This window comes from Streptopelia decaocto (assembly GCF_964273445.1).
Source record: "Streptopelia decaocto genome assembly, chromosome: 2".
NCBI classification, from domain to species: Eukaryota; Metazoa; Chordata; class Aves; order Columbiformes; family Columbidae; genus Streptopelia; species Streptopelia decaocto.
The window spans coordinates 158,376,827-158,400,327 of NC_138655.1; the positions used below are offsets into that span (position 1 = coordinate 158,376,827).

The 23,501-nt window shown below is 46.9% G+C and overlaps 1 protein-coding gene across 1 annotated transcript; it reads left to right on the forward strand.

Annotated features, from left to right (window-relative positions):
* The first annotated feature begins 549 nt into the window (after nucleotides 1-549).
* XIRP1 (xin actin binding repeat containing 1) lies at nucleotides 550-23,415 on the forward strand. Its single transcript, XM_082046056.1, has 4 exons — nucleotides 550-709; nucleotides 11,600-11,760; nucleotides 13,062-13,115; nucleotides 14,739-23,415. The coding sequence occupies exon 4, from the start codon at nucleotides 14,739-14,741 to the stop codon at nucleotides 22,425-22,427; it is 7,689 nt and encodes a 2,562-aa protein (XP_081902182.1). The 5' UTR covers nucleotides 550-709; nucleotides 11,600-11,760; nucleotides 13,062-13,115; the 3' UTR covers nucleotides 22,428-23,415.
* Nucleotides 23,416-23,501: the final 86 nt, after the last annotated feature.

Genomic DNA, 23,501 nt, shown 5'->3' on the forward strand with positions numbered 1-23,501 from the left:
GCAGTCACCACATGGCTAACAGAGGAACTGCAAGAATAGGATAATTCCCAGCTGACCATAAAGCAGATAGTTCCATCATCCTTTTTGGCATATTATGCTTCCCCTCACTTTTCTATTTTTTTTTTTTTTTCTTAGTTCTAAAATACTGGAACTGATAAGGAAATAGGAAACTAGAAAATTGCAGCTGATACCTGTCGCCTTCCCAGGTTTTCCCTTAAAACTTTGGTGGTGGCCAAAGGCAAAGAGGGCTTGGTCATGCAGATCACAACCCAAGGACATGAGAGTGAGTCAGGGAAAAGCCTTTTCCCCATTGCACCACTGCCTGGAAGCATCCTCTGTCCTGTACTGGGTTACACCAGGGGCATTTTGAATGAATATAAGTGCTGAAAATAAGCCAGGCCCCCAGACTTTCACAGCCTCTGTGTAGGATTGCTAAAACTTATGATTGACTCAGCCTGGTGGAACAGCAATTTCACTCTTCCCTAAAAATAGACCAAGTGGTTCATCCTCTCAACATAGCCCAGCGCTCGGTGATAAAACCAGCTGCCAGAGACCACTGGGAGGCAGTGAACAGGACCGGGGGTGCGGGAAGTGGAGCAGGGCTCCTCATAGGATACATTAAGGGCTGCCTGGCTGAAAGTTTCACACAGATTTTCCACTGGGGCTGTCTACGGTGTGACACAGCTGTTGGGACTACCAAGACCTCCCTGTAAGTAACCTTGGGGTAGATTAGAACGGGGTGAATTGTGGCGTGAATATGAACCCTGGAGTGATGCAAAAATGCAGGGCAAATGAGGATCCTGAGCACCTTGTGCTGTGAAAGAGGTATTGCAGAGCATGGAAAGCTGTGGATTTTATTTTGTTGGTCCAAAGCTTGGTAAATCCCACTCTCTGCTGCAGAAGGTGCTGTCTCCATGCTCTACAGATGGAGGTTTTGGTCTGGTTCAGCACCATCATCTCAGATGCTTGGGCATGTTCAAGGTGGAAACAGAGCGTAGTACATTAGTGCTTTTCTCCTTTTAATGAAATATCCAAGTTCCTAGCTTTGAGGTTTAAATTAATGGGGCCAGCTCTCAATGTCTACTCTCTCCCAAAAAATACTGTTAGGTATTGTGACTCAGGTCACCATGACTAGCAACAGGGGAAAAACTCTTTACAAGGATTTGGGCAAGCCAGATGGATGCTGTGGGGTTCCAGATCAAAACCATGTTCAGAACTGGTAGAAAGTAGATAGCAGGCAGCAAAATGTAGATTGTTCAGAGGGAAATGAGCTTTTCTTCCTCTTACATGCCTAGAGATCAGGAGGCAGAGTAGGGTTAGTTAAGGAGGGAATTTTTTCCCCCTCTCTCTTATTTCCCAGGCTCCAGGGAGAGCTGAGAAATGTGTTTGTGACCCTGAGCTAAATAAAGGGCTTCAGGAGCCTGTTGGGTTAGCAGCATTAATATGGACATACCAGTCCCTATTTGTGCTCACGGGTGGAAAGCAACTCCAAAACCATGTGCAATTCTGTAAGACGGAGCAGAAACCTACACCTGAGTGTGCGCGAATGTGTCTCATATCTGTTTATCCATCTGCTAAAGCCTTTTAGCTCTAAGGTCTGTGTCATGTCCAGCAGAAAAGAGCCAGGACTCCAGTCACTGTGGGAAGGACTAGACCCCAATGGCCTAAACTGAAAGTAGTATTTTTCTGCTTGTGCATTTAGCAGTGGTTAAGGTTTCCTTCTGGGATACACATCCTGCTGACTGCTGCCAGAACAACAGAAATTATTCCCTCCAGGTCTCCAGTTTTCACTCAAAACTTTGCTGGAAGATATCTGAAGTACCTTGGGGTTTTTATTAAAAAACAGGGATTTGGGGAAAAACAAGTGGAGTTGGTACCTCGGGTACAAATATCAATTGATGAGAAGGGGCAAAAGATTAAAACCCATGTTCTTGATCAGGTGAAGTGGTAGATAATCCACTAGTGGAAATCGAGGCATCCAGCATGGGTGGAAATTCATAGGAACATCCTACAAAGGCTGTTTTTAGCCCTTGAATAGATGCAGTATTTTGCAGGATACAAAAGCCTCCTTTTTGGGGGTAACGAGGCCAGGATGCCCAAGCCCTGATGCTAGGAAGATTGAAAGCCTTTTTCAGCACCAGCAAAAACCCCAGGACTTGGTTTGAACACAGCAGCAGGAATCTCTGCATTAAGTAGTGTCCAAACCAGTATTTTACTTTTAAAGCTGCCCATTTCTCTCCTCTCCCAAATTCTCATTGGCAAGTTGACTCATTCAGAAATAAGTGAAAATGCCAGGGAAACTCAATAGCTACAAGTGGGTTGGGGTTTTCTCTTTAAAAGATGCTGCTATTTTATTTATTTATTTATTTTGCTACGGCTGCTTCTTCTAAAACAGTATTAAGATTTCTTGGCTGCCAGTGATAAAGAGCTGACAGCAGCATGGAAACACCAAGATAAGAATAGAAAGTAAAGGCAGGGCCTCAACAGCTCCTCAGAGCCTTGTAGTATCCATGCAATGCCCCCGAGTAAACATCGCGGTGTGGCAACGAAATGCTTCAAGATGCACATTTTGCAGACCTGAGCCCAGCCGTGATCTGTATCCCAGGTGGGATGTGTGGCTGGTGGTGCTCACAGGGCTTGTGCCTGCGCAGACATTCCCAAGGTATCTCTTTGTGGTGATTAGAGATGGTTTCCCTTAAAAGGTCTGGTATTCGTGGCATGCCGAGAAGACCTCTCCCCAGGCTGAGGTTATTGCGGTGGGTGGCTCAGTGTTGCTTTCCCTGGGGAAGGGGATATTAGGGGGAGGGAAGCCGCTATCACAAATGGTCATCCCGCATGGCAGTCTGCAAGGGCTGAGATGTTGCTGTAGGGGAGAAAGTAGAGCAGGCAGGGGACATGGAGCTTGGCAGAGGGGTTAGGGATGAAAATAGTACTTCTGCTGGCCAGCCTTTAGCAACAGGTGAAACAGGGAAAGAGGGAAATTTGGGATCTTATTCATGCTGATAAATAACTCAAGGGTGGGTGTCAAGAGTATGGACCAGACTCTGTTCAGTGGTGCCCAATGACAGGATGAGGGGCAACAGGGACAGACTGAAACACAGGAGGTTCCATCTGAATATGAGGAACTTCTTTCCTTTGAGGTGCCAGAGCCTGGACCAGGCTGTCCAGAGAGGCTGTGGAGTCTCCTTCTCTGGAGACATCCAAACCCACCTGGACACCTTCCTGTGTGATCTGCTCTGGTGACCCTGCTTGAGCAGGTGGGTTGGACTGGATGATCTCCAGAGGTCCCTTCAAACCCCAACCACTCTGTGATTCTGTGAAGCAGAAACAGCTCTTGTTCTATGGCAAGCATCGGTCTTTATCACCATTTCAGTGAAAACCTGTTTAAACAACAGACAAAGAGTTACCGGAGGGTACCAGAACAGTGCATGATACAGGACCCCCAGCACATCAGAGGGCAGCGCTGCATACTGAGATCCCAGCGATACACAGCCCTGGGGGAGCTATTTATTAAACAGCCACTCAGCTTGTATTAACCCTTTATAAGCAGTCAAGGAACACAGAGACTGAGGCAATGCTGAGCAGGTAGTGAGGGCTGCATCCGCCTTGTCTCGCACTATGTATCCCAAAAGCAGGGGAGCGGACCGGGTGATGTTGAAGGCCCTCTCCAAGGACAGAGAGCCCCACAGCTGCTGGCCCACTCGGGAAGGGCACGTCCCCAGCCAGCAATGTCACCCGCAGCTGTCTCTCGGCAGAGCTTCTTGGCATTTTTGGTACCAGGAATAGAGTCCTCCACATTCCTGGATTTTTGCAAAGCCCAGAAATAGCCTCGAGCCGCCTTGGGGCAGATATTCAGCTCTGCCTGAGGCTAAATTTTCCCAGCTCTTATCAGGAGCTGTTCAAATTACCCAAGGGTAGTGATGCTGCTCCTGCAAAGGGAAGTCCAGCTGACACTGAGGAGCCAGAAACATTTGGAGAAGTGACTAAAGACCATGAACTTTCAGTTTAGAGGTGCTGGAAGTTGTAAAGAGATCTGATTTTGAAATTCAAGTCTGGGAAATGAGACACTCTCCAGTAGCTGTTGCTTTCTTCCCTTCCTCCCATCCCTTCAGATTTAGAAATGCAACTTTTTATACCTGCAAGTATTTGACTACAACCTAGTAGACAATTCCTAAAGCATGAAATGCTATTTTAAATCTCATTTCCTCTTCAAGACAGCTGTTCTTTAATTACATTATTTTATTTTACTTGTTTAGTGCCTTCCACTGGTTCTGGCACTTTTCAGCCCATTTCCCACCCCAGAATTCATATATTAGCTCTATGCACCAGAGCTGCTCAAGTGATTTTAACATATGGCTTACAGACGGTACAAAATCTTTCTTACAACCTTTCAAAAGAGAATGATTTATATTTTTTGAGGTGCATTAGTCTTTACATTTATTATCTATACCACAGATGACCCCACCTCCAAATCAAGGATCTATTGTACTCAATGCGGTGCAAATTTATTTGAAAAGAGAAGCTCTGCTCATGAAAGTTTGGAATCAGAAAAAAAAAAGTGTTGTAAATTTGTCTGATTTGTATTAGTTATCTAACTGTGATCAGTGGTGGTTTTATATCTGAGTTAGTTTGATAAGCATGTGAAGACCTTAATTCTCACTTTTAAAGGTTGATTCCTGGCCCATGTAGTCGTAAAAAATGAATAAATAAATAAAAAGTAACTTAGACCAAAACCAACAAAATCCAGATGAGTTCTTTAAAAAAACAAACAAAACAAATAAACAAACAAAAAAAATGATTACAGTTGCCACTCTGCCACATAATTGACCAAAACATGGCAAAAAGAAAACGCTTGAATTTCAAATCCTTGCTGTCCTTTCTAGAACGGAAAATGAAAGAGAACACTGCAGTTTTCAAACAGTGTGCGATCTGGGAGTCAGGAGGGAGTACCCGTGAGGATAAGCAGGATGTTTTAGGGCATCACTGGTCCTCACTCTTTACTGCATGACACCTAAATCCTCTGACACTCCCTGCCACAGCCTTATACCGTCTTTTTTCCCCTTCTTTCAGAAAACGCAGCACATGACATTTTAACATGCACTAAAGCCTCAAGAGCAGGACAAGACACCAATGAGAAATAGCTAGAGATGCTCTCCCCCCCCAAAACCCTCAGTCTCCCAGGACTACCCTTCCCCACACACCCTTCGCCAAAGCATCCTGGGACCACTCACCCTTTCAGCATCCTCCAAACTGGGGCAGTGAGGCAGCTGCTCCACTTCCCATGTCACTTTGATGTGCATCTCCTCTGGCAGAGCTTCCCCATGGACCAGGGCCACCGGTGCAGGGGTTGGGGCCAGAGATTTAAACCTTTCCCCACTGACCGAGCACCGCCAATGGGCTGCAAGGCTCCTGGATTAAACGGCAGCGCTGGTTTCCCAGCCAGCTTTTATGGGTGCTTACCCATCCGTGCAAATTCCCCCAGCCCAGTCATGGAGCAGTGTTGGTATTTAGGAGTCCCTTTTGTCAGGGTACCAATTCTCTAGAGGGCAAAGCTGTGAGAAAGATGGGATAGGTGTGATTCAGCATATGCAGCTCCCAAATCTAAGCACAGACAGAAATGGGGTCTTCATGTGCAGGGATGGGCTTCCAGCATCAGGAGGGAGACAGTGAGTCATGAAGGTTTCACTGATATGCATGTGAGGGACAAGCAGGTGGGAATGGGGGCACATGTCCAGCCACACAGCCTGAGTCAGGGGTGCCCACTGGTAATGACCATGGGGGTAACCTGTGAACCATCTCAGGCAGGGAGGAATAGCAGAAATGGCCCCAAATTCCCAGTAAACAGCCAGGTCAGAGCACTACAAACCCAGGTTCACCTCCACCCCCTTGAAAAACAGAGTCCCTTTTGCAGTGTGAAGAAGACATTGTTCTCCTGCCCTGATTTCCCCAGTGATAAGAAGATCCAGGTCCCTTTGCTCCCGCAAGCCTTTGAGTCCTGGATTTTGGGTCCTGCACCATGGGATGGGCTGAATGTCTCGTAGCACCCAAACCTGGGCACAGCCAAGGGGTGAGAACGCAACACATCTGTGCTCCCTGGCGCGAGACGTGCCAGGTCCAGCAGCTGTGGTGGCCAACTCAAAGTTGATCTGCAGAGGAGCAACATCAGGCAACCACTGAGCAGGTGATGGAGGATGCAGGATTCGGCTGGCTGGGATGGGATACTCTCCAGAGCAACTCTCCCTTTGGCGGGCGATGGAGGGGGACAGGACCCTGGCACAACTTCCACCACTGGTCTCTCCCTTTCCATCCAGCTTGTACAAGCCCCGTGCAAGCCCCTGGCTAATCTCAGGCCCTGTTATACAACCCCCGCTTCACGGGCCGCCGTGGGGCTCACATGGTGACACAAAGGGCTTTGCTTAGCAGCTGTGTTTGCTCAGGGCGGCTGATTTTTGGGAGCAAAGCCGATGACATGTGGTTGGCCAGGCGGCCCGGGAGAATGGTGCTGAGCTTGCAGCTTCCTTTTTTAATAGGTGACTCAGGCGCTCGGTAGCTCACTGGGGTTGGTGGTGGGAGCTGAGCTGCAAAGGAGTGCCAGCAGCAGAGGTGGTGGACACCAACAGGTGGGTAGCTTTGTTTCTGCATAGCACAAAGTGGTGTAAATAGAAAGGAAAGTGAGCCAGAGCTACTGTGTTACTGGCTAGATGGGGGTTTTCTCAGAGGAAGAAGAGGGGGGGTAATGTTTTGTTAGTGATTTGTTTTCCACTTGTTGGGAGTTGGCTGTCAAATGTAATACAATTACAATTCAAGAGACCCGTAATATTTTCAGCAGGAGACAGAGCAGTTGAGTGATTTATGGGCAATAATTGAAGAGGAAGTGACTGAATTTTTAGATTAATATTTAAGAGGTTTTTTCCCTCTGTTGCTTTGCCTTTCACCCCCCTCTGTCTAGAAAGATCAGCAAGTACAAATGAGGATATGAGGAATGATTTTTCCCCACTGCATGTTTCCAGGTCCCGCAGCCCTCCCTGCTCTCAGGGGACATGGCTGATGGGTCAGGGGGTCTGTAAACTGAGCCCGAGCTGCACATATGTGGGGCAATGGAAGAGCTTAAGGAACCCCGGCAGCTGCTCTCTTTGGACAGTCCTAACATTGCAGCCCCTCACATGAAATGTGCAGATTCATCTGGCGCCAGACACTGGCATGAAGGACATTTTGCCGGCAAACCCCAACAGGGAGAAGCATTCCCCATATCCTTCATTTGGACATCAGGGTTGTTGTCTGCAGTGCCGTCTGTTAGTCTGTTGGGTGGGATGGGAGGAGGGGGTCCTTAGGAGCTCATTTATTCCATTTTAGCTAAGGGAGGATGCTTTAATGCTTGAAGTATCAGGTTTAAAACCCCCGGGGCCGCAGTCAGTGCTAGTCAATCAGTGCTGCGGGGGATGCATCACTCAGCGCTGGAGTGGATGCCGAACATGCCAGAGAGGAAGAAACGTGGAGCCTGGCACAGATCTCAAGCTGGATTTCCATACCCTCCATCTCATACGCAACAAACAATGCCTTAAGCCAGGTCTGCATAATATCCTTTGGTTTTGCTTTAACATTCCCAGCTGGGAAGCTCCCCCAATCCTCCCAGGGGATGCTGTGCAATGGCACCATCCTCACACCTCTCGAGATGTTTTAGGCGCTGCTTGAACGTCATTAGCCGCACACACGTGACAGCTCGGCTTTCTTGTTAGCAGAATGAACTGTTGTTCTTTTGCTTTTATCTACGATTAGCAATTAGGAGGGTGGCAGCAGCCTGTTTTGTCAGGCAAGAGCCAGACATTCCGCAAGTGCAGCGCCAGCCGCCTGCCCGGTGGGTTGGAGCAGCCCCTATCTAAGGCAGGCGGTTTTGTGAGAAGCGATAAGCAAACAGCAGGCTGCGCACAGCCCGTGCACTGCAAAAAAAAACATGTCAAAAACTAAAAGAAAATTAAAAAATATAACAAAGGCAGCGCTAAGAGGAAGGCTTCAACAGAAGTCTTGGATCTAATTATATCCGTCATTAAAACAGAAGCCCTGTGGCCTTTCAGCCGTCCAAGCTAACAGATGAAGGACTGGGTAGAACTGAGGCTGTGCTATTTTCTACCGAATGGACTAGAAATCTGCATTCAGCTGCATTTCTCTCTTGGCTGGAGGGGCACATTGCTCTCCACTGGGCATCATAGAATCATTTTGGTTGCAAGAGACCCTTGAGATCATCAGGTCCAACCATAACCTAAATCTAGCACTAACCAATGTCTCTAAGAACCTCATCTATATGCCTTTTAAACACCTCCAGGGATGGTGACTCATCATCTCACTCAAAGGGCTCATGGGCCAATACAAGTTACATCAGCTCAGTGATAATATCTGTAGCCTGGGCTGGGAGGAGACCATTAAAAACCACCAGCCCAGCTCTAGGACATGGGGATGTTTTTGCCAAGTACTTGGCTCCAAAACAGTTAAGCGTGGTAATGCTGGTGTCAGCCTAAGCAGGGTCCCTGCCTTGCTGGTAAAGGCTCCCATCTCCTAGGGGTAGTTTTTAGGAGAGGTTTTTCAGCGTGGACATGCCTTTGCCAAGAACTTGTGTTCATTTTACCAACCAGAAAGGCTGTAAATCTGTGCTTGGTTTTATTTCTGCTTTAAAGCCAGGAAGAGTGACTCTCCTCATCTCTCCCTATTGCTCTTACTGGGAGGTTTAGCCAAGCCATATCACATTGCAAGGGAGAAACCTTCTCTTTTCCAGACTGATCAGACCCCTTTTGCCTTTCCAGTAGGCAATTCAGCAATGGAGGAGAAAAGGGAGAGACTTCCAGACAAGATTCTTCAAAGCTTTCTGCAGCTAATTCAGCACATGCTTCAGTGCTCTTCTCACAGGGTACAGCCATAATAAGGAAAGACCACAAAATCCAAAGTATCTTCACTACGAATAACTCCATTTTCCATTTTTATAGAGTGGACCCTTTCAAATGTGTGCCTTGAGCCTTCAAATGAAGGGAGAAGCCCACTGCAGCAGATATTGGGACTTGTGTTAGCAGCTATCAGCACTAGCTCCTGTAAATGTTGATGTCTCAGAGGTGCCTTGATCCTTTCCTCCTCATTTCTGGGACACCATTCATCTCGAAAAGCCAGGTTCTAGCCAAAGTTTGGGGTTTCTTGAGCAGAGTGGAGAAAAACTGATGCAATCAAAGGGTGGTTTATCTTGCAGTCTATCTTAAGATGCACCAAATCTGTTCCAGCAGTGTCACTGGCTCCACTGGCTGTAGGTTAATAATTCATTTTGACTCAGTGTTTAAGTTCTGGATAGCAGAAATCAGGGAGAGATGTCCCATATTTACACGGTGACTTAGAAAAAAAAAGAAAAAAGGATTAAGGAAATATCTTCTATTTCCTCCCCTGGTGTCCTGTTGACCTCTGAAAGAAATGGGCAAATATATCTGTATTGCATCCAGCTGCTTCCTCATGTATCCAGCCTTGGTTCTGCCTCAAAACACTTGTACATCTGCACAAGCAGCTGGAACCAAGGACAAATGAAATCTTGGGGTTTGGTACCTTCCAGCAACACGTAAGCCAGTGTCTAACAAGCTCACTGGGGTCCTTCTGCTTTTATCTTGATGGCTTTTTGGTATGTGTTTGTCCCTGTAGGAACTGATGTTGCATTTGAAGCACCATCTCCCATTAGTGTATGACATTACCTGTTGTCATTTTAAAATAACACCAGAGTAAACTGCCTTCAGTATTTTAAGGAAAAACTTGAAAATTTGAACTCACAACACAGGAAAAAAAGGGGGAATTAAGTTTGTTATTCACAAAATCTCATGATTCGGGGACTGAGATTTCAGGGCAAAGAAGGCTAGAATTGCTGCGGTGCTTCTAATGTGCACATATTAAAAAGTACATCAGCCCTTTCCCGGCTGTGCAATAGCTGGATTTGTGGAGAGGGAGCCCATTGTTCAAACAGAAAACATTGCAAATACCACACTAAATCCAAATGCAGCAGTGCAAGCCTGCAGATAAAAGGAGAACCTTCTCGTGTTTTTACAGTAGTAACAGAGAAATTACAGCCCTGAATAACCTAGAGAACTCAGATGCACCATATAGGTGTAAAGCTCTATAGATGGCTGTGGTGGGATGTGGAGATGGTCATCCTGCTCACACCTAATGGATTAATGCAAAAAAAGAAATTCCTTAACAAGAATTTGGAGTTATCTCTTTCTTTGAAAAGTAAACCCATCTGCTTTAGAGCTGTTAGTTTTGACATAAACCTCTCTCTGGGGATGGACACAGCTCTAATCCTCTGAGGGAGGGGAACCCCTTGCTGTTTATGGGGATAATGACCAAGGGGAAGGGCGCACAACAGGTGGGAACTGGGGAGCATGGCTTGAGCACCATCCAAAAGTGCGTGACCATCCAATCCCTCTGTGCAACCCTTGGGAGGTCTGGCTAATAGATCACCTCTTTCCAGACTAGCCATTTCTCCACGACCCAGATAGGGACATCCTCAGTTGTCGTCTCCATGGGAGATGTCTGAACACGGTAGGAGGAATGCTGAATATCTTGAATATCTCAACAATGTCATGCTGAGGCACCAGTGGGTGCTTCATGGGAGGTGGTGCCACTCAAAATATCAGATCTCTAAGCTAAGAACAGGTTTTAGTCCTCTGGCTCTGCTGCAGACTCCCTGCTACCTCCCTAGTTAAGTCTCATAGCCTCTTCATCTCTTAGTTCCCTGAAACAATTTAGCAGGGAAGAGGTAAAGATAAATGGGTGCAACTATTTCTGAGGCTTGTTGATGGGAAAGAAGTGTGGCCATGGAGTAAAAAAAAGTGGGAATTGGTTAAAGTTGAACATACCTAGCTTCTTCATGTCCTCTATCTTGCTCCTGGTTGGTGACGGCCTTGTCCAACAATGTGGGGATGGGTATAGGCTCTGTGCCCCCCCAACAAGACCATGGCATCAGGTCACTGCCCAATGTGTTATTCTCATTCAGGATCAAAGTTCATTTCAGCCATGAAAGAGGTGGAAATGTCCATGTTTTCTTCATTAAGGGTCATGATGTTAAGTTTTCATAGAATAGAATCATAGAATGTCCTGAGCTGGAAGGGACCCACACGTATCATCGAGTCCAACTCCTGTCCCTGCACAGGACACCCCACAGTTCACACCGTGTGTCTGAGGACGTTGTCCAGTCTCTTCTTGAACACTGTCAGGCTTGGGGCCGTGACATCTCCCTGGGGAGCCTGTTCAGTGTCCAGCACCCTCTGGGTGAAGAACCTTTTCCTCATGTCCAACCTAAACCTCCCCTGGCACATCTTCCTGCCATTCCCTCAGCTTCTGTCATTGGTCATCAAAGAGAAGAGATCAGCACCTGCCCCTCCTCCTCCTCGTGTGAGGAAGAAGTAGACCGCTGTAGACCCTAAAATTTTGGGGCCTTAGGGTGGGGGCTGTTTGGTTAGTCAGTGTGCAGAAGGCAGAGGCACTTGGCAGAGCTCTGAGCAGGCGATGCTCCCACTGCATCCTGGCCATGCCCTCCTGTCTTTGGCACGTTGTTCACCGTGCATGTCTGTTCCTGTTTCAGATGAGAGGACGCGGTCATTTTTAGACACATCAGACCACACTGGCCGCATACCTCACCAAGGACGAGGGAGGTCCTCTGCGCGCTCCGTGAAGGAGCTGTCGGCTCGCTATCTCTCCCAGACAGCTGCCGCTGCTGCTCACGCCGGCAGCCCCGCACAGCCGGTAGGTCCTGCGCGATGCCGTCCTCCCCCTCGCAAACCACCAGCGGCATCCCAACAATGTCCTGTCCCAGCAAGTGGCTGTAAGAGGGTGAGAGAAAATATCTGGTTTGGGAAATCTGGAGAAACGTGGCGTTTGTTTTTCCAAAAATGGCCAGCTTTCCCTTGCCATTTGCAAGCATTGTATATATGTTATCAAAGGTGCTGATACGTATGTATATCATTGAATCATTTAGGTTCGGAAAAGAACTTTAAGATTATCGAATCCAACCATAAATTTAACACTAGAAAACGCATCACTAAACCATGTCCCTAAGTGCCAATATGATGTATATAAATGCACATGCACACATATATATACATTATATTCACACACATACCAAACACATGCACACAAGTCTACATCCACTAACCCATACAAGGAGCTTTTTCATACATAAGATTCCCACTTTATTTACACATGTATATTTATACACTCACATCCATGGAGGAAATATTCAGCACACAGCAACACATACATCTCCATGCTATACCCATTCCAACATACACACATATATGTGACCATATACGTCACACTCAATCATAACTTTACAGTACAACCTCCCTGTGTTCCTTCATTTAGAGCCCTTGGTCTGGGATGGAGGGATTTAATCACCCACTCCAGGCCAATCATTGGATCACAGGATAATTCGGGTTATAAGGGTTGTGAAGCACTGAGCTACGTTTTCCCCATTGACCCAGCTCCACTGGTGATCCAGGAGTAACGTGGGATGTGATTTCACACCTGGACTCGCTCTTTCACAGGGTCCCTGCTCAGAGATTGTGTCTCTTGAGCGTGTGTCAGGGTTCTGCACTGGAGGAGTCCAGACTGATGCAGCCCAGGTTGAAAATACATAAGTGAAGACTGTAACTGGAAAATTACAACCAGTTAGAAGTCTGAGGGGAAAAAAAATAATAAAAGCAATTTCGAAACATTTAATTTCACATTCCTTAATGAAATTACAAATGTAACTCAGTTTTATTTTTAAAATGTTAAATTATAAACAAAACTACAAGCTAAATCAAACTCTGCAGAAATCACTCTAAACAAATGTGTTTGGCACTTTGTGCATTGATTTTTGGAAAAAACTATTTCTGATCAACCTGTAATAAGATTTTTTTTCCAGCTGTACAGAACCGCCAGTGAACCCAAAAACCTCACCTGTAATGTTTTTCAGGTCTCTGTAGTAGATCTATATATATATACAGATAATAGAAGGGTCTTCCAGAGCAGTTTGATGCCATTTCTCCCCTTCTCTTTTCCAGAGCACTGTGAAGGACAATTCCACTCTCTCTCCCCACAGCCAGAAAAAAAGCAAGGTAAGAAATGTTAAAGATAAGCACCGTTATCTAACCAAATATTTGTGGACTGTGGTGGAGTGTGATTTAAATACTCACACAAGGCAGCGCAGAGCACTTTCTTACTGAATATAGCTATCAGCTGCTCGGTCGCCCTTCCCCACCTTCAGAAGCTCTTCACAGATTCTCACCCCTCCAAAAAAAAAAACACCCTTATTTTAAAAAGCGTGTTCAAATTATGTCGGCTTATGTGAAAGATTTGCATTTTACACTTACTGAAAAATATGCTAATGTTGACATTCTGGGGTGGGTTTTTTACTAATGTTCAATACTTATTTTTAGCCAGAACAATCTGTGTGTAACAGAGTGAAATAACACCACGCGCCATTGCTTTGAGCAACAACTAATAATATTCCAGGCATAACTCAACAGACGTAACTCCAAAGGCATGCCAAGGGTCAGCAGATCTGCTTACAGAAAGGAAAGCCACCAGGATTACAGTCTCTTTTAGATAATGACTATAGGCCTCGGCTACCTTCCCTTTGGATAAATGCCAAGCCAGGGCAGGTCACAGGTATTCAGTTCAGCGTTGGGCACCCAGGATTGCAAAGCTAAGGAGAAAAAAATGCAGAAAGTGAGGCTCAAAGGTAGGCTGAACAATCCCAGTCCATCCTGTCACCAATGAACCCTCTGTTTACTTCTGTACCAATGCTGCCATGAATTTGAGCTGAGCTCAGACTGACGGAGTCTAAGCAGGTCTAACCCTTCCTGGCCCCCAGCTATGGGTGTTTCCCCAGCTTCTCATTCCTCAGCTTTGCTTTTTCCTCTGAACAGAGCACAGAATTTGTCCTGCTAATACCAGTAGATTGTAAACCTTATTTAGCCTCATGCCTGTACAAGTCTGCAAGTCAAAAGAGCTTTATTGAAGTCTCTAATTGTATATCTATTCCCATGCAAATTATGATATGAGGTACACATGTAAATCCAGCAGAAGAAATCATCAGTCAGGCAAATGTCCTTCCCCAGGCCCTCATTCTTGCAGCCCCTGGTGCTACCAAAAGCTCACCACACTAGCTTTCTACCCAAAACCAGGTTGTCCTCATCAGCTTAGTTTGACACTTTTGTTTGGTTCCCTCACTCCATTTTCTTCTTGAGACCTCTTCACAAATAGCTCCTTGGCTTTCTCCTGCACCCATGTCCTATGTTCTCAGACTCTCTGCAGGTCCTCACACTGCCCTGGACATTGGGAATGGGAGGGAGAAGTTAACTTTTAGCTCACTATTTTAAGACAGCTTTCTTCATGTTATTCTTGTGGTCATTCTTTGCTTGCTGACGCAGTCCAAATAGAGCGTCTCTGATACACTGGAGCTGGACTGAATCCTGGGGACTGTAGACTAACCACAACACATGCCTGGATTAGAAACTTGCTTTAGAGTGCCTTGCTGTGGAACCAGAGCTAACATGAAGCCTGAAGCGTGTGCAGTGGTGTGATGCTTTGTGTGCTACTCAACCAAAGGTATGGAGCTCAGTAGGTGTATGGATTTCCCTTGTTGGCTGTTTCTTTCCTTTGCTGTTCTCAGTACTAACAGCCACGGGGTTGGGTGGTAAAAGATGATGCTGACATTTAAAACTGTTTCCCTAAAGATGGCAGAGGCTCAGAAATCGTCTAACATAGCCATCAAGACAATGGAAGATGACTTACCACCCCCACCTGCCCCTGCCCTTGGCTCAGTCCAGGTCATCACTCCAGGGAATCAGGATCCCAACCCACTCCCTGTGCCTCCTCCAAAGCAAGCCTTCTCCAAGTTCTACCAGCAGCGTCAAGTGAACGAGCTGAAGAGGCTCTACAGACACATGCATCCTGAGCTCAGGAAGAACTTGGAAGAAGCTGTGACTGAGGACCTGGCAGAAATGCTGAATACTGAAGATCCCAATGCACAGGCATCTGTGAACTTGGACAAAGTTCTTCCAGGAGAGGTCCAGTCAATGCGATGGATCTTCGAGAACTGGGCACTTGACTCCATTGGGGACCATCAAGCCACAAAGAAGCTGGCAGAAGAAGAGATCATTCCTGGTGGGGATGTGAAAAGTACTTCCCTGAGGTTTGAAAACCAGTCAATCAAAGGTGATGGTCTGTCAACACTAACCAAGGTATCAGAAACAGACCTTGCCAGGGGGGATGTGCATACTGCCCGGTGGCTCTTTGAAACCCAACCACTAGACTCATTAAACAAATTGTACTCAGATGAAACCGAAGTGCAGGAGGCCGTTCTCAAGGATCCTGTCCAGGGAGGTGATGTGAAAGGTGCCAAACAGCTCTTTGAAGCGCAGTCCTTGGATGCTATAGGACGCTGCTGCTCAGTGGAGGAGAAGAGCATCCTACAACTCAAATCTGAAATCCAGGAGCTAAAAGGCGATGTGAAGAAAACTATCAGGCTCTTCCAAACAGAGCCCCTTTGTGCCATCAGAGACAAAACTGGGAACATTCATGAAATCAAGTCTGTCTGCAGAGAAGAAATTCAGAGCAATGCAGTCAGAACAGCTCGCTGGCTCTTTGAGACTCAGCCCCTGGATACCATCAACAAGGACACTTCCAAAGTGCAAATAATCCGTGGGATTTCATTGGAAGAAATTGGAAGGCCAGATGTCAGTGGAGCAAGGTGGATATTTGAAACTCAGCCTCTGGACGCCATCAGAGAAATCACAGTTGAAGAACAGGATTTCAAGGCCTCAACAGATTTTGTCACAGGGGCAGATGTCAGTAAGCAGCGGATGCTCTTTGAGACCCAGACTCTTGATTCTCTGAAAGGAGAAGTTTCAGAAAGTGTTGTAGCCAAAGAACAAGTCATTGGAGGTGATGTGAAATCTACACTCTGGCTATTCGAAACTCAGCCAATGGAAACCCTGAAAGACAATTTTGAGGTGGGACGTTTACAGAAAGTAGAGCTTTCAGCAGAGGAAAAGGGAGATGTGAAGCAAAGAAAACATGTCTTTGAGACCTGTCCATTTGGCAGCATCTCCAAGGCATTTGAGGAAGAAATTCCAGCCACCAGCATAGAAGAGGCAGTGAAAGGTGATGTGAAGTCTTTCAAGACCCTGTTTGAGACTCTTCCCTTAGATAGTATTAAGCAGGCTGATGCTGAGCCCATCACCAAAGAAGAGGAGAAGATTCCAGCTGGCAACGTCAAAGCCAACCAAATCCTGTTTGAGACAACACCTTTGTATGCCATCAAGGATAGCTTTGGTAATTTCCATGAAGTCACCTCTGTAAGCAGAGAGCAAATCATCAGTGGTGATGTTAAGAACTACAAATGGATGTTTGAAACCAGGCCCCTGGACCAGTTTGATGAAAGCACCAAGAAAGTGGATATAATACGGGGGATCACAAAACAAGAGGTGGTGGCTGGTGATGTCAGAACAGCCAAGTGGCTCTTTGAAACTCAGCCCATGGACGTCATTCATCACCAAGCCATGGAAGGTGAAGAACATCCCTCGGTGAAGCGGGAGATCTCCCAACGGGGGGATGTGAAGACCTGCAGGTGGCTTTTTGAAACCCAGCCCATGCACACTCTGTATGAGAAGGCTGAAAAGAAGAAGGAGGAGGATGACAGTGTGCCCCAAGCTGATGTAAAATCATACACATGGATGTTTGAGACTCAGCCCCTGGACTCCCTGAAGGGCCAGGAGGAGCAGTATTTACAAGTCAGTAAGGCATACAGTCAGGAGGAATTACAAGGAGTTGATGTCAACACTGTCAGGCACCTGTTTGAGACTGAACCCTTGGGCAGCAGTGTTGTCAGTGAAGCTGACCAAAAGAAAACCATACGGTACTCCAGTCGTGTGGAGATACAGTCTGGGGAAGTGTCCAGAGTGAAGGAGTTCTTTGAAGCTAAGCCCTTGGATACAGCCACCAAACCAACATCCCAAAAGGATGATGGGACAATTGAAGCTGGATCTGTGTACAAGTTCACTTGGTTGTTTGAGAACTACCCTATGGACACCCTGAAGGACAGCTCTGAGGGCATCCAGGAAATCCCTCCAGAGAAGGATGCCAAGGGGGGAGATGTTGGAGGAAAGAGGTTCGTATTTGAGACCTATTCGCTTGATCAAATCCATGACAAAGTGGATGAGACAGAGCTCCAGAAGATCCAGAAAGATACCATAAACAAAGCTAATGTCAAGTCTTGCACAATGCTCTTTGAAAGTCAACCCTTATATGCTATCCAGGACAAAGAGGGGGGATACCATGAGGTCACCTCAGTGCAGAAAGAAGAAATCATGAAAGGCGATATGAAAGGTGCCCGGTGGTTGTTTGAAACTAAGCCCCTGGATCAGATCAAGAAGGAGGAAGAGGTGTTTGTGATTAGGGCTGTGACCCAAGAGGACATCAAGAAAGGAGATGTCCAGGCGGCCCGGTGGAGGTTTGAGACAGAGCCTCTTGACTCCTTTTCAGTGGGAAAGACATCAGTGCCTCGAACAGTAGACGATGTGCAGAAGGGAGATGTTCAGTCCAACAAGCAGCTGTTCGAGTCCCAGCAAGTGGGCCAGAAGAAGTATGTGAGGATGGTCAGTGTCAGTGATGTTCAGCGGGGTGATGTGAGGACATCTACTTGGCTTTTTGAAAACCAGCCTGTGGACTCCCTGTACGGGGATGCAGAGAGAGGTCCGTCTATAAGCACAGTCCAGAGAGAGGACAGCCAGAAAGGGGATGTCAAACGCTGCACCTGGTTGTTTGAAACCCAGCCAATGGACACGCTTAAGGACCAAGAGGTGACGGCCAGTGCTGAGCCCCAAGAAGCAATTCCTCGTGCAGATGTGAAAAGTACAACATGGCTCTTTGAGAGCACACCCTTGGATAAACTTAGTGCTTCTGAGGGTAGTATAGAAAGAGAACTGAAAGAAAGGACCATGAAGGAGACTTTAGAGACACTCTGCACTTGCCAGGCTATTCAGCATGATGGGATCCTCATTGAAGCCAATGATATAGAGAGTGTGAAGATGGTGAAGTACCAGCTCAGCAGCCCAGGAGCTCCAGAGGTCCTGAAAGAAGAGATTGTGGGAGGTCATTTGCAAAGGATCATGCTGCAGCTGCTTCACAGAACCAATGTGGAAGCACAGGGAGTGCTGGTGGAGGAGGATAGAGAGGGCAAGATCAAAGTAAGCCCATTGCAGCTACTGGACCAGAGTGAAGCTGTTAAAGGCAAAGAGGACCTGAGTGGAAATGTAGCTAAAGCTCTACAGGGTCTCCTTTGTCAAGATGCTTCCATCAAAAAGGGAATGGTCTTACAAGAGACAGCGTCAGGGTCAGTGAAAATGACTCTCTACTCCCTCCTGTTCCATTCTGTCCAGCAGAAAGTTGTCAAGGGGGACGTGAAGTCAACGATAGGGAACCTGTTGGCTTCTTCCCAGGAGCAGAAAACAACTGTAACCGTTAAGCGTGAGGACAATGAGAAGGGCAATGTCCAGCTTTTTGCGAGCTGCATTGAGAAGGGAGATCTAGACTACCTGAAGAACCTCCAGCAACAGTCAGAGATACAGTCCCTCATCTCTTCCCAAGCAGAGCAGGGGGCAGACGAGAGCACCCCATGGGTTGTGCAAGGGGCTCAGATACATGTCTTACCAAACAGAGAACAAGTAGAGAAAGTCATTGCAGAGGGTGAGCCAGGGGCTATGGCGGGAGCAAAAAAGGTGTTTGCATGTGAAAGCGTGGGCAAAGAGTGTGCACTGGAGAGAGAGGCTGTGCATGCAGCAGGTGTGGCAGGCACCACTGTGCAATGTCTCGGGAAGCCCCTGCCCACAGTGATGGGAAAGGAAGAAATTCTGTCGGGGGGGCTTAAAGTGACAACAAAGTCAATTCAAAGGGTTGCAGATGTCAGCAAGAAGGCAGAGAAAGAAGCAGTGTCCTCTGCCTGTTTGAAGGAACCCAAAGCTATAGTGCAAGGCGTATGTCCAATCCAAGTGATGGCTCAGGGGGGAGAAGTGGCTGGGCAACAGCAGAGCTCGGTGATGGGGGAAGCCAGCCAGAGGCAGCCAGAAGAAAAGGCCCTTGGGAGTGATCTTCAGGCTGCCATGCAAAGCCTGAGGCTAGCAACAGCAGAGGCAAAAAACATTCAGCATCATGTCCAGAACAAGCTACAGAAAAACAGGGAGGAGGTCCACATGGCCTGCAGGCAGCAGGCAGCCAGCACACAGGGCACAATGACCCTTCAATCAACCACACGCCAACAAGACTCTACATCCACCATGCAGGAGAGCAACAGCACTTCCATCAGGACCACCACCACCAGTAGAGTCCAGGAGGCATCCAAGACCCACACAAGCGTGTCTCAGAAGAGCATAGCATCACACAAAAAGGTCAGTGCTTCAGAGGAAGTACAGGGAGGACAACTATTGAGCCAGGAAAGCCAAGTTGTGCCTAGTAGAGAAGTTAGCATTAAGGATGGCCTTTATACTGCCACACCTGTGAAAACCTTTTTAAACCCTTTTGTTGAGTCTGATTACAAAGAGCAATCAGTGCAAGAAGAAAGAGATGTTATTATCAGAGGGGATGTGCAGACAGCTATCAGAGCACTGCAAAGTGCCGCCACAGAACAGCGCCTGGTAGAAAAGGAGGACGTTGTCCGAGGTAATTTAAAAGCCACACTTCAGTCGCTGGAAAAGTCTAACGTTAATGTCTCCAGAGGGGACTTTAAAGCCGCTATGATATACAGAAATGCAGGGCATTCCTATTCTGTGTGTAAAAAGAAAAATGAGACTCAAGTCGTTAGTAACCAGACTGCTGTAGTGGCTTCAGGGTCGCAGGCTGATAATGACTTTCCTCCTCCTCCCCCAGCTGCTGTGATGAAAGCAGAGCATTGCCCACCCTCAACTAAAGCAACCAGAGAAGGTGCCCTTCCACTATCAACCAGCAAAGATGAAGCCCCAGGATGTTCTGCACCACTCCAGACCCCTCTTCCCACCCTCCCTTCTCTGTCCTGCAAACCCAGTGATCAGAGTCCTGCAGAGAAGCTCAGGTCTCCTCCAAAAGCAGAAATTATGGCCCCACCCAGGAAAAAACCTGTTCCCCCTCCAAAACCTGAGCACCTCTTACACGAGATACGCTCTGCCTCTGCAAATAACACCACGAGCAGATCAACCAAACCCACCCCTCCACCCCTGCCTCCAAAACCTCCAGGCCTAAGGGACATCAGCAAGCCAAAGCCTCCCCTCACAGAGCTGGGATTAAGCTGCATGGAAGTACGTGAACAATCACACCACAGGGAGGTTCAGGCAAAATGCTGCACTTTGGAAACATCTGTGGACAAGCCTGTCACAGGTCAGGATATGACCCCTGAGAGAAAGCTCCCAAAAAACACTGCCAAAACCCCTCTTCAAATCGCAGAGGAAAAGTACAAGGCAAGCAAAGGAGGACAAGGAAAGGGGGAACCTGAAACTTCAAAGCCAATGAAAAATGGAGTGGTTAGTTTTGGAGTTGAGCAGGGAATGACGAGTAGGAAAACAGTAGCTCCAAAGAGGTGTCCAGGTGAGATGATTCAGAAGCCTATAGATCTGTGCCAAGATGAGAATGGGTGCTCTTCAGTATCACATCCAACCTGTCCCGGAAGAGCACAGACACTTCATGTGTCAGGACAGATGGAGCCAAACATCTCCTCTGTGGACCACACCACTCCTCCAAAGAGAGGAAATGACATTGCACAAAATGCCTCGTCCAAGGTGGAAAGAGAAAGTGTGTCTAATTCTTACGGATTGTGGGAGAGTCAGAGAGTCATGAAACAGGTGAATGAGAGAAGGCAAATGTGTCATTCAATGTCCTTCCATCAGCAGTCAACGAACTCCTTTGAGGAGCAACAGCAGGGGAATAGTAGGCAATTGAAATGTCCTGATGGAGAGGCAGAGACACCTGGCCAGGAGAAGCCAGCAGTTGTTATGAGAGAAAAACCCAAGAGAGAAACAGAAGATGAGCGTCGGAAGAGGCTGTCAGTACACAAAGAGGAGATCATGAAAGGCAATGTCAAGGAGGCTATGGAGATCTTTGAGAATCTCAGGAGACAGAAGGAGCTGCAAGAGATCTTGACTCGAGTGAAGGAGTTTGAGGAGGAAACAAGCAAAGTGGACGTGAAAGCTCTAAAGAGCTTCTTTGAGAAGGTTCCTGACTGGGTTGTTCGTCAGAAAGCCCACCAGGCCAAGCAGCAGGATAGGGCTGAGACACTGGCAAAGGAGGACACTGACAGCGTCTCCTCAGTGGACCTGGTTTTTGGGGACTTGGAGCGAGCAAGTGCTGAGATCATCCACCTGAAGGAGCAGACACTTGCCCGGCTCCTGGACATTGAGGAGGCCATCAGGAAAGCTCTTTGTTCTGTCTCTAGTCTCAAGTCTGAGTCAGACATCGCTGGGCTCTCAGGGCTGTTCAAGGAGTCTCTGGGGAGCACCCAAAGCTCTGCGAGCAGCAGCAATATCCGTAAAATCAGTATTGTCTCAAGCAAAGCCAAGCAGGAGGGAACCACGCTGGAGACAGGGGAAACAGCATCTGTGGGAGGTGCAAAGGTTGAAGAAAAGACCGAGGTAACCAAGGCAGAGCTAGAGGTCCCCCGCCTTGTTCAATCTCGCGGCAGCTCTCCTTCCTCACCTTCCTTCATCACCATTGAATCTGCTGCCAGGAAACCAGCAGAATCACCCAGGACAGCACATTCCCCCTGGGACATCCCTTCACCAGACCGTCTTGACTCTTCAGGAAAGAGGGATGCTTTTGCTCAGGAGAGCTTCAGCTCCTGTAACCACCCGTCAACAAGGTTTACTGGGAATGACACGACCTCCTTTGAGAACACATCTGAGACCATAAAAAAAAAAGTTGGGCAGAGCTCAGTGAAACAGCCCAGCAATTCCAACCATCAGAGCAGTGAGAAAGAGAGGTGCCCTCTGGACACCTCCAAAGGCAGCTGCCACTGTGGGATGAGAGGAGGCTTTTCAGACTACTGCTCCCTGAATGTCCCCAGCCCGCAAAATCCACGGAGGCAGAAAAGCATCTTGGAGCTACAGACAGGTCCTGATGGATCCAAGCTCTATGGAGCCACCCGGACTGTCATGGAGCAGTACGAGGAAATGGACCAGTTTGGAAACACAATCATTACTTCATCCACCACAGTCACTAAGCAATCTGAGACACAAACGTCTTCCACATGTGATGTGATCTCTCATCCCCATTATGAGGTATCTGCTTCACCTGTGTTTCAGAGGTACTCAAAGAGCCCAGGAGAAGACTTCCACACCAACGGTGGTTTTCAGGAGCCAGGAGTGGTCTTTGTCACTTTTGGTAACTCCAAGACAAAGAAATAGGAAATCCTGAAGAGCAAGAGAGAACTGTAAAAGACAAAAAAAAGAAAGTCCGCAATTAAAAAAAAATCTTCTGGTTTATCCACATTACACACAGGGATTCATCTACACCCTAAGGACTTCTCAGGGTCATTGTCTTGGTGTTTGCCTACAGACATGACAAATGCAGTCTGCCTTGCCACTGGAGGAGAACAGCCCTCACTTGGCCAACCCAACAGATTTGGTTCTGCACCACAACCCAGAGCCTGGACACTGTTAGAAGCACAAGGGATAAATCCATCCATGGGCACCTTATGGCAGCTTCTTCCCTCTTGAGTGTTTGGGGCAGAGGGGGGAGGGATATTTGGCTTCTCTGAATTAGTGCAGAAGAAAGGATAGGTAGGATTGATTAAAGAACCAACCAATCCTGTCGCTGACAAACACACATCTTTACGCTATCTTCTTTTTCTGATTTCAATACAGACTTTCCAAGGGCATCCTAAACACACATAAATACACATGCTCATATTGATGGGTGGGTTGGATAGGTTTTCTCTTAGTCATTAATAAAAGGAAGGAAAAAATATATCTCAAATTGCTGTCACTATTGGGCTGGGGGAGGAATTTATCAGTTTATTTTTCAGTTCCTAGAAAGTACTCGCTACTGAAAAACGTCAAGCCAAGACCTACAGTTATTATCAGTGCTGTTTTCCCGAGAGAAAGATTCTATGTAAGATTCTTTACTTGAGTCAGAATGGTTACTGCTTTCCTTTCTTTATTTCTAGAATTGTAATTTATTATTCAATATATACAAAAACCTTATTTTAGATTTTCCATGCTTTGATACATGTTTACTGTTAAAACTCATTTTGAGACTTTGTAAAGCAATTTTCTTTTTATTATGACTTTGTTTTGTACATTCTCAACTCAAGATTTTAGATATTTTGTGGCTTTTTTTTTTTTTTAACTGTTATTGCTGCATTCTGAAGGTAAACATTACCTCTGAAAATTACTTTGGTCTGGCTGAGTTTCTTTTGTTGAGTGCTTGTTTCCTTTCAATGTATGTAGAAATCGTCTCTCAATGAACTAGTTGAATCA